Source organism: Oryzias melastigma, linkage group LG13 (genome assembly GCF_002922805.2).
Source record: "Oryzias melastigma strain HK-1 linkage group LG13, ASM292280v2, whole genome shotgun sequence".
Classification (NCBI taxonomy): Eukaryota; Metazoa; Chordata; class Actinopteri; order Beloniformes; family Adrianichthyidae; genus Oryzias; species Oryzias melastigma.
The window spans coordinates 3,920,620-3,932,176 of NC_050524.1; the positions used below are offsets into that span (position 1 = coordinate 3,920,620).

An 11,557-nucleotide genomic window follows, 5' to 3' on the forward strand; every position below is an offset into this window, starting at 1 on the left:
ACCCCCACACACATCTTTCCAGCAGTCAGCTGATGTGAACAATAAAAGCTGGAGAACAAAGGACGGATGGACGGGAAAACAAAAGCAGAAGTTAAAGGAGATGCAGGGAAGACAGAAGGAGGCGGATGAAACGCTCCCAGGGGGGGGGGTTACGGTGGCCAGTGTCTGCGGGACGACACCAACACTGCGGCTGCTGAAATATTCATGCCGCGGTGAAGTGATGATGAAGGTGGAGCTCGTCTTGCCTACCTGCCATTGTGTCACGTCGGATCACTCCTCCAGCCAGTCAGTCAACCAGTCAGCCAGCAGAGAAAACAGCCGCTCAGTCGGCCCGTCCGCCTCCCTGAGAGCATCCCTGGCCCCTCCCTCCTCGGCCTCTCTGCACACCTCCCACTTCCATCTCTGCTCCCTCCCTTCGTTCCCCTCCTCCTCCTGTACAGCCATCCCTCACGTCTCATTAGAAGGGGCGGGGCTTGGCTCAGGGTCACTAGCGCTGCATCAGCATCTGTACAGCTCACCACTCGCTGCAGAGGCCAGCAGCACGATCAATGCACGCTCTGCCGTGAAACCTGGAGACCGCAGCATCAAACAGCAGGACGCCGGAGCGCTGCAGGATGCCGGAGCGCTGGCGTGCTCCAGTCGGCCTTCATTTGTCTGCGTCTTCATGACCTCTCAGACCTCAACAATCACCGTCAGACGCGTCAGTAATGAAGTCAGCGCTGAAGCTCATGTTTCTCCACGGTAACAGCAGGATCTACTTCAGGTTTCATCTGAAGCGTAAAGAAACCTTCAGATTCCAAACGGTGGTCTTTACAGAGACGCTTCTCCATAGCAACCATGCAGTTATTTAATCGTTTATGTCTGACAAACGTCTGTGACAAGTTTCAAGTCTTGACGTTCGAGTATCGTTTCCAACTTTCCACAGCAACCAGGTTTTTTAATGACAAATGCATAATAATAATGCTAACGACAGATTCTGGTTCACAGGATGAAGAATCACAAACAAACATCTGAATGTTTCTTCACTTTCCCGTCAGCTGATCAAACAATAAGTCTGTTTGCAAGAGTTTGGATTCAGTAAAAACAGATTTTAACTGTCAGATCTGAACTCAAACGGCCTCCGTCCAGATTGTCGTCCCTTTTTCTTTTTTTTAATATGATGGACAAAATGTGCAATATTGTGGAAACACATTGTATACCAACCTTATTATCAAATGTGTTAAATTTAAAATATTGTTTCCACAACTGTAGGTAGTGTGCTAGCTTTAGTGCAGGAAGGAGAAGCATTCATTCATTCATTCATTCATTCCTTCATTCACATGAATGAAGGAATGAATGAATGAATGTTCATTTATTCATTCAGTACGGTCTGGTAAGGAGAAGCACCGTCCAGTTAATCCTGATCTCCGTTTCTGTTCAGTTAAGCCTCACTTCCACAGCGTTTTGTTTTCACGGCACATGCGTGTGTAGACCGCTAGCGTGCCTCAGCGTCATCGTAGTGCGACGACTAGAAAAGCAACAACAATGGAGGTAATCCAGCAGCTCCTCTTTTTCTTTGCTTTTCTGGTTTTGGCTAAAAACATCAGCATCATAATTTAAAAACCACTCGGAATGCTTTGAAAACAGATACAGAGATGATTGGAGTGTGACTTCAAAAAAATAAATAAAATTCTTCCAGTGTAAACATTTTCTGACCATCTCATGGAGATAAAATCATGTGAAAAGAATGAACTAATGATCAAAATTAGAAATTAACTGAAACTTGATTTTTAATTTTTGAGCAAACATGATTTGATTACGTGTCTCAAAACTTCAAAATAAAACAAATGTTGTTTGGTTAAAAAAATAACTCCTGATTCAATTTAGTAAAATCTGAAAATAATGACTATAATAATTATTAGCTGAAATCCAAATTAGCATGAAACTCCTCAGTAAATTAAATGGACCATAAATGTTAGCATGTTGCTAAATAGAAGCTAAGCTCTAATTTTTTTTGAAAATTACTATTTTATTTTTAATTCAGCCATGGTGCATGGAAAGGTAAAAGAGCCACTTGTGGCTCTGGAGCTGCAGGTTGCAGACTCCTGGTTTAGACAAACGTAAAAAGTTTGTGGACCCCTGGTGTAAACGATCAAAGCAAGGATCATTCCAAAATAAAACGCGATCAACAAAAAATTCCGGGCCCTGTACACCCTCTCGGAACCAACAGAACCAAACCCAGCTGACAGGTCCGCCTGATCATGTCTTTCCTCATCACGTGACAAAAATATTGAATCATGAAAGTGATCACGGCTGCTACAAGTGCAGATAATTCAGTTTCCTTCCTGTTTCCGGAGGTTTTACTGAAAACCTTCGATTCTGCTGGTGAATCTGAACCATCAGGATGAGTTTGTGATGAATGCTACTGTTGACGCTGACTCACGCGGCGCTCTCGCCGTCTCGCTCTGCAGGAACAGACTGTTCTCTCTGCTCTGACGTCTCCCCTCAACTCCACCTGAGAAACATTCTCTCAGTTACAGCGTCTTCTGAAATACGCAGCAACAGCAGCAGAGACGGCAGATCTGCGGCCTGAAGACCAACCAGGAGCTCTCTGGTTATAGAGAACGGACAGATGGCAGCAGAGACGGAACATGGAGGATGGATGGAACCATCAGTTCCTGACCGGATGCTGGTTTGATGCTTGATTCAGAGTTTAGAAGGTAAATGAATCAGAAACAGACAAAAACAGGAACGGGATTGGCTAAAATGCAGAAACAAAAACTTTTATTTTGAAAACTTTTTTTCCCCATAACCCTAATAAGTGCTGACTTAAAGGTGGATTCACATGAAGCTCTCCTACAATCTAACAATCATTGAGTGATCATCTAGGAGCATCTGGTATCTGAGCTGGATACCCGGTGGGCTGCAGGAGCAACCCGAGGACCCCTCGCTGCTCCTCCACCTGCCGCTCAGGGCGGCGCTCCGTGACATGAACCTATCAGTGCTCAGAGGAGAAAAGGACCAGACATGACCTGATCATGCAGACGCTTCCAATCAGCTGCTGCTGAAACACCATTTGCATCAAACAGTGCATGCAAAGCGGGAGCGCAGGAGAAAGGAGGACAGCTAACTGTTGTGGAGAAAGACTGAAGGTTTGCTGCAGATTTCTGCAGCGAGCAGGTAAATGAGACTCAGAGATACCTGATCCCTGAAGATCAGGCCGATCGATTTACACCTGAAAACTACAGAAACACGACTGACGCTCAGAGTTCTGGAGCTGACATCAATGCAGGACTTTTAGAAAATAAAAATGAAAATCCCATAATACATGTCATTAGTTCATTCAATTCGTGTAATTTAATCCTAATGAGCAAAAAATTAACAGTTTTTCAAAGTAAATGCGAGAAATATTTTGATCTTCTAATAGAAAACCGTTCCGTCACCATGGTGATATGATGGGATGTTGGTGTAAGCTCACCGTTGTTGCAGTACTGCAGCAGCAGGTTGGTGCTGTCACACAGACTCCCGCACGATGCCACCCTGTCCGCCATGCTCCCCTCTCCTCCTGCTGCTGCTGCTCCTCGTGGCGCGCGCGCGTCTGTCCTCCTTTCACCTCCCTCAGGCTGCTCCTCTCGCCGTCACCCCCGCCCGTCTCCCCCCACATTCGTAAACACCTGTACCTGCCTCAGCTCCTCTCCCGCTGCAGCTTCTGCGTGAAGCTGACTGAAGCAACTCCACTTTCGTTTTATACTTTCAAAATAAGAGTTCGACGCGTGTAAAATAACAATAATTAAAACATTTTAGATTTACATTTTAACACAAATAAAATGTAGTTGTTGACTGACATTGAGCATAAATCGGATTTATGAGTGTAATTAGATTAATGCACTTAAAAAATCTGGTTTTAAAAATAAATAAATACTTAAATAAAAAGTTTAAATTCTGCAGTCCAATGTTTTAAAACTCAAACTTTCTGGTATTTATTGGTTTCATTTTGTTAAAACTCAGATGCCCGCTGTGTCAGTCTGCACCGTACAATTTAATCCAGGACTTAATTCAGCATCATCTAGAAGCAAATAAATTCACTGAAGATTTTTATTGTTATAGGAAATAAATTCAGACATTTAATAAAACAACCAGATTACTGAGGAAACGTCTGAGTGTGTTATTCAGATTTTTAAAAATCATATATTTTTCGAAGATTAAAAAGAAAAAAAAATCAGTTTACAATCCACTCACTGAAAAAAATGTTATTCAGTTTAGCAGTTTGGTGTGCATATTCATGGATTTATAGTAACACATTTTCTATTAAAAATACGTTTTTTTTTTAATTTAAATAAATGTTTAAAATGACTGTGATCAGTTTTGTCTTCATCACTCACACAATCAGTCATTGTGTTGGAATCAGTGTACAATCGATGCAGTGAGTCAAGACAACAAAAGCTGCTCCTGAGGGAAAATCTGCATCTGCTAAAAAAAAAAAACAATCAACCATCAGTGTTAGTGGAACGGATAAATCATGGTGACGTTTGTATTTATTCCTTTTTCTTTGTGCTCTCTGTACACTGCATCTTTTCTTATATGCATGACAGAGATTGATAGAAAAAGGTTTAATATGTAACAGATTGTAATCAGTTCAGACTTGGATGGGAGAAAATCTGGATTATTTGTTTGTTGAAACACTCAGATGCTTCAAACGTCTGTACATCTGTTTATATGATTGCATTTTTTCCTTTACATATCAAAACTCTGTTCTTTTTCTATAATGAACGTATTTTACTATAACATTGTCGACATTTGGTGGGTTTTATTGTTAAATTGTCTGCTAGTTTAAATGTGTTCTGTGCGTTTGCATGTTCAGGCGGTTTAAATGTAAGTCAATCTCAATTTTATAGTTTGCAATGAAAAAATGTTGTAATGTTCAATTCAATTAACAGAAACAAACAAATTGTAAAATTAAAAAATATTTCACATGAAAGCAGAAGCAACAACTTTATTTGAAAGAGTACAATAACAAAAATAATACTCGAGGTTGTTTTGTGAGTATTAAAAATCAAGAAATTATTTTTAAGTTGTGCAGTTTAAACTAAACGAAACCTATTGAACAGGTGATGGTGCTTTTATTTTGAAATATGAACTACTTATTCCGGATGTGCCCTGATCGACAACATTGCTTCGCTGTCGCTATGGCAACATCCTCTTCACCAGCTCTGCTCTGTGGTTATTGGAGGAGGATTACATGGAACCTGAGTTCACTCTGTAGCGAACCGAGGAGCTTTGAATTTCTGACCGGAAGTAGATTATCACTTGAAGAGTTTGTCAGTATTTATTTCATAGGCGAGATTATATTTAAATATATTGTACAATATTCTGACTTTGTCTAATTTGTTTGTATTAATACGATTAATACAAACAAGATATCTTACTTTAAAGAATTTTAGTTTAAGTCTTTTGACGGCAGACGAATCTGTTGAAGTTCTTATTGTGACCACTAGAGGTCAGTAAATTCTGTTTTTTTCTTTTGTATAAAAAAACCTGGAGGGGAGGTGTATGTCTATATATATAATACATAAAACCTATTAGTTTTACTAAATGACTTGTATTATGTAAATGCTTATATTAATATATTTTTAGTTGTAGCTTCGGAGTTTATGCTTATTATTTTCAAATTTCAACTTTTAATTTATTAACATTATAGCCTAGTAGAAATTTTCAAAAATTACCTGTTAAATACACAGTTAGATAGTAAATAAGCATTGTTAATAAAATAGAAGAAAATGTTAAACATACTTTCATATTTTTTAAAGATACATAAATAAGATTGTTTTTTAAAAAAAACTTAACAGCCACGTGTATGGTTTTGTCAATTTTTATTTCAAGTTTAATTGAAAAGAAACTTTAGTTTTGCATTTAGTGATTTTTTTCACCCTACAATCTAACATGTGCATATTATCTTTGTTAATTCTGTCATTTTATTGGTAGTGTCATCTGTCTGTATGGTGCTTTATCCAATCGGAGATAAGTGGGGATTTTCTAAGATGGGGGAAAAGTTTCACTGAGGCTTTGTCCGAATTCCCCCCTAACCCCTATATAACTACTAAAAAACTACATAGTGCGGGACTATTTAGTGCCCTGGATTTTAAAGATAATTCGGATACGATACTCACAACTTTTCTTTAGTTTTTCTAAACACCAGATATGACGTCGCCGATTTCACAAGGGGGGAAAAAACAAACATTTCGCTGATTTTCTTTATGACTCCACTGTGTTTTGATGGTGAAAATGTGGATGGTTTATTCAAATATTACATTTAAACAAGTTTTTTTGTTTGAAATTGTTCAACCGCAATGCATTGTGGTCTATATCCGCCAATCTAGTGATCATCGATGTAAGCTAGTTTCTCGCAAAGACTTCTGGGAAATTTCCAGTGCGCTGGATTTTGGAATTAGTAGATTCGGACAGCACTAAAAATGGCGAATGTACATTAGGGGGAGAATTCGGACACAACCTGACTGTGCAGAGTCAGACCTCCGTGAGGAGCAAAGCCTACGTTAGACGGCTGGTTTGCCTCTATTATTTGATTTATTTTTTTCTACATATCACAATATGAAGTAAAATGCTAATCGTGGCTAGTGTTAGCATGCTAATGGTGAGGTATTGAGCTTGTCTTCACTATCCTAAGTAGAGAAAAAATAATTCAAAGCACTAAATGGAACTTTTATGCAATGGACGTGTCTCTTTGGACCCTGTGGAAGACCGAACCCATCGTGTCCAGAAGACCTCAGAGATTCCCGCCTCTTCTCGCTCTGTCCTGCTGACAGCAGAATGACCCTGAGTTTGCCTCCATGGCACTAAACAATTTGTGTTGACTCCATTTCCTGCAAATTCCATGAGAAAATAACACTTAACAGGTTCTGTTTTCTTGTTTGCAAATCTCTGTGTCCAAACAGTGAATGCTGGAACATGAGGTCATGTGACCAGTTTTTAGCAAGCTGGTTGGTTGCAGCTAATGTCTACAGAAGGGAGCAGATTTATGTACTGTATTATTAAGTGTGTTTGAGATGACCAAGACAGACGCAGTGCTGCACAGATGACCTGCAGAGCGGTGCATGCTGGGTATTTTTTGCTCAAATGTTATATGTGCATAGAAAATAATCTAGCTCTGCCTCTGTTGTAAATGTAATCACAAAATAAAATGAATTTTTTTTTTTTAAATCAATGTTACACTATTCATACAGAAAGTGTCTGAAAACAACTGAAACTTTAATATTTGTTTGTTTTTTCTTGTTGGTTTTACAATTTATCATACACTATTTATTTTGTTTCTCTGAAAAACAATCACGTTTCTATCAACATTTGTTCAAAATGTGAACATTCAATCTGCTTGTACTTTAGAAAACAGAAGACTTACAAAAAAAGCAGATAGAGAGATTACCGGGTAAAGAGGAAACTGTTTATCTGACTGGAGGAACCTCGCTCCTACTTTGAAATCAAGACTTTTTCAACATTGTCAGCAGTTATTCTGATGCCTCCTAACATTTAAAGGTTAGAAACAATCTCAGCTAAAGGTTTACAGAGATAAAAGAAAGAGTGGATTCTGTCATCTTCTCTTGGTCAAAGTCTTTTGAATCAAGACACATATTTGTACTCTGATGACCTGCTGTCTTACTGGTGTTTTTTCTCTTCCTTTTTTTTTCCTTAGACCGATGTTGAACAAACATAAACCACAGACTAGAGGTGAGAACATGATCTGTACATCTGGATGTGCATGAAGAAAAGAAAACACATCATCAGCAAAACTTTGATCAGATTACCGGTTACAGAGGAATGCTAACTAGAAGAGTAAAGCTGAGGATTTACTGCCTTTGACTAAACAACACAAACATGTTTTGTGGAGTTTGACTGTTTGTCACATGGGAGTATAAAATGCTTCACATTGGTCAGCTTCCATCACCCACCTGCTCATGGATAAAGGACTTTCTAGTCCAGCAAGTGAAACTAGGTCATCACTTCTCATCTATCCGAACTGTCAGCACCGGCTCCCCTCAGGTCTGTGTGCTGAATCCACTTCTCTACTCTCTACAAATCTGACTGCAGTCTCACCCACCTGAGGAACATCGTTGTTAAATTCACTGATGGTACAGCAGTGATGGGGCTGATAACTGAAGGGAATGAGGAAGTCCTGAAACTTGGAGAGTGGAGAGAATCTAACAACATCCTGCAGAACAGAACGCTCCATTGTACATGAACGGTGAACGAGTGGAGCGAGTGGAGTCCTTCAAATTACCGAGTGGCAGCTGCACTTCCTGAGGGTCTTCAGGAAGCAGCAACTCCACCAAAACCTGCTGGTCACCTTCTACCGCTCCACCATCACCATGCTGACCAACACCGTGTCAGTTTGGCTCTGCAGCTGCACAGAGACTGACAGGAAGAGTCTGCAGAAGACGACCAACACTGCACAGAAAATCATCATCTGCCCTCTGCCTACAATAGTCTCTGCCTGCTGTCTACAATAGTCTCCGTCTACAATAGTCTCTGTCTATACCTCCGTCTGCTTCAACAGAGCCAGAAACATCCTGAAGGACAATACTCACTGCAGGTTTCACCTTTTCAATCTGCTGCCTTCTGGAAGACGCTACAGGGCCGTGCTGACCAGAACCAACAGACTCGGGGAGGGTTTCCTTCCAAAAGCTGTCACTGAATGACACATTTATACCACGAGCCACCTGATACTTGCACATTTCTCCTTGATTTTTGAACATTTGTTTGATACTTGGACTTATCAGATACTTGGAGAGTCTTCATCATTGTCTGTTTTTAAGTCCTCTCTTAAAACCCACTTTTTTACTCGGCTTTTATTACACAGTGAAGAGGTTCTGTCTCTCTCTTTGATACCACCACATTTCAATTTATTGTCTTTTATGTTATGTTTGTGACATGTTTTCTTTGAACAACTTAACTTTATTTTTCCACAGTTTTAATCTGTTTTATATGATTCTTCATATGTTTTTATTCTGTCATTGTACAGCACTTTGGGTCTGTATTATTGTCATTTTTAATCTGCATTCTATTTATTTACCCGTATTAACCCCCCCACGCTGAAGAGATCTGTTCCTGAATGCCATGATACCACGTATAGGTGCTCCCCGACTCTGGAATGAGTGTCTGCACCAGAGTGACTCAGTCAAGTGTTTTAAAACTCAAGTTAAGATGTTTTTTTTAGAAAAGCTTTTAGCTGAGTTTTACTTGTGCTCACTTTTATTCCTGAGTATGTTTTATTAGGTTTTACCTGCTCTAGTTGTTTATCTGATTTTATTTTGTTTTAATCTTTGTGAAGCATTTTGTGACTCGCTCTCTGAGAAAAGTGCTATGGTAAATGGCGCATACTTATATGACGGTTTTCTACTTTCCTTCAAAGGCCCGAAGTGCTCCACAGTCACTAACCCATTCACACACACAGATGTTGGCTCCACTGCTGGACACTGGCGCTAACCTCCCATCAGAGGCAGTTTGGGGTTCAGTGTCTTGCCCAAGGTTCTGGGGTTTCTGGATAAATCATAACCGACTTCAACCCTGTGACTTGAATGACAGACGGCCGCTACAGGTGACTCCACTGACACCAAGACACTGCTGTGAATGTTTACAGTGGAGACAAGACCATGTGACCTGGACAATGCAGCACTGGTCCACCATCTTGTTTACTGATGAGTGTCGGATCACCACCCATATAAATGATGGTCGTCAGCGTTGCTGGAGAAGGCGGGATGAGCAAAACGCAGAAGGTCATCATGGTCTCTAGGGTTGGCTTTGGCGAAGGAGAAACAACCGTCTGGACAGCCATCACCAGTCAGAACAAACCTGTTTGGTTATTGTAGATGGTCCAGTCACTGCATGCTCCTACTTCAGAGACATCATACAACCATCATCATCCTCCAGTTCCACCAGAACCCCCCCAACTTTCTGTTCATGGATGATGATGCTCCACCAAATGGTGACAGAATTGTCACAGCTGAACTTCAGGTGGTGGGAGTGTCTCATATGGTCTGACCAGTAATGACCTCTGACCTGAACCCCATAGAGCACGTCTGGGACCAGCTNAACTCCACCAAAACCTGCTGGTCACCTTCTACCGCTCCACCATCATCATGCTGACCAACACCGTGTTTGGTCATTGTAGATGGTCCAGTCACTGCATGCTCTTACTTCAGAGACATCATACAACCATCATCATCCTCCAGTTCCACCAGAACTCCCCCAACTTTCTGTTCATGGATGATGATGCTCCACCAAATGGTGCCAGAATTGTCACAGCTGGACTTCAGGTGGTGGGAGTGTCTCATATGGTCTGACCAGCAATGACCTCTGACCTGAACCCCATAGAGCACGTCTGGGACCAGCTGAAGCAGAGACTGGATGATCAGACCTCTGAAGTGACCTGGATGTAGCTCTTGTTGAAGAGTGGAACGCCTCAGAACAACATCATGAGGCTGGAGAGGAGCAGGAAACGTCACTGTCAAGCTGTCATTGGTGTAAATGGTGGAAATACCTGCTATTGACGTTATCAGTGTTTGATATTTGGGGCTAAAAAAACAATTACTTTTTGATCAAACAGTAATCTGGAATTAAGTCTCCACAAGAAAGATCCAGGTTTATTCCAAGAGAAGCTGAGTTTAAAACAATCTATATGATGACATCATGTTCTATGTCATTAACCTATAAGTATGGGTAGAAGTTTATCTTCTTGGAAATAGTCAATTCTTGAATAACTCTGATGCACTGGGGAGAAAAAGGAAAACTGTTTGGATCTCTTCAAGGATTCACCACTCCGTAGGCATCAAGAAACTTGTTAATATAATACATCAGGCAGACTTGATGTGTGTTGTAATTTTAGTTCTAGAACGTCCAAATTTGGGTTTAGAGCTCAATTTAGTTCTCCTCCATCTACCGACTCATGTATTAAGTCCCTTGTAGTCTGAGGTTCAACATATTGTACATCCTAATGCAATAGAATGGATACTCCTCTACTTTTACTGTCAGAATTGAAGTGAAAACACAGTTTAAACCCCTCTGAGAAGTCTAGTGAGATCTTTGTTCAGCAAGTTTGCTTCTTGTAGGTATACAATGTGACCATGAACTTTATTCAAACCTGAGAATATGTTATTATGCTTGATAGGATGATTGAGTCCCTATACAATTTAGCAACTAACAAATAGACAACAAACAGTGTCTCTGTTGCATAAATCAAAGTATTGATTACATCTGTCACCATGTTTTGAAGTAATTTATTATGTGAGTTGGTTTGTGTTTATTTGTATAATTACAATTTCATTGAAATAGTGTACTTGTTGTGAAATTGTGTTTTCCTACATTTCAAAAAATGGATAAAGGTTAACACATATTTGTGATGGAAAGGCAGCTCATGTCCCTATCATAGTGTGAGTAGTTGAAATATCTGGATTCAGTTCAGTTCTGTCAGCTCTGCTGCTTTGATTCTCTTTTTGTTTCTCTCTTCGTTCAGTTTGTTCATGTTTACGTTTGTTAAAGTCTTTAAGATTCTCTGTCTGGTTCCTGACTGTTT

General features: G+C 40.2%; 1 protein-coding gene across 2 annotated transcripts in view; it reads right to left on the reverse strand.

The window, feature by feature from the left end:
- The window catches only part of eml2 (EMAP like 2), a 27,062-nt gene extending 23,389 nt beyond the window's left edge, over positions 1-3,673 (reverse strand). Inside the window, exon 1 of one of the 2 annotated variants that reach the window (XM_024277610.2) lies at positions 3,458-3,673. In XM_024277610.2, coding sequence (XP_024133378.1) covers positions 3,458-3,530 — 73 coding nt within the window. In that variant the 5' untranslated portion in view covers positions 3,531-3,673. Of the gene's footprint in view, positions 1-249; positions 372-3,457 lie in introns of those variants that run through there. The other variant, XM_024277611.2, reaches the window with a different exon arrangement.
- Positions 3,674-11,557: the final 7,884 nt, after the last annotated feature.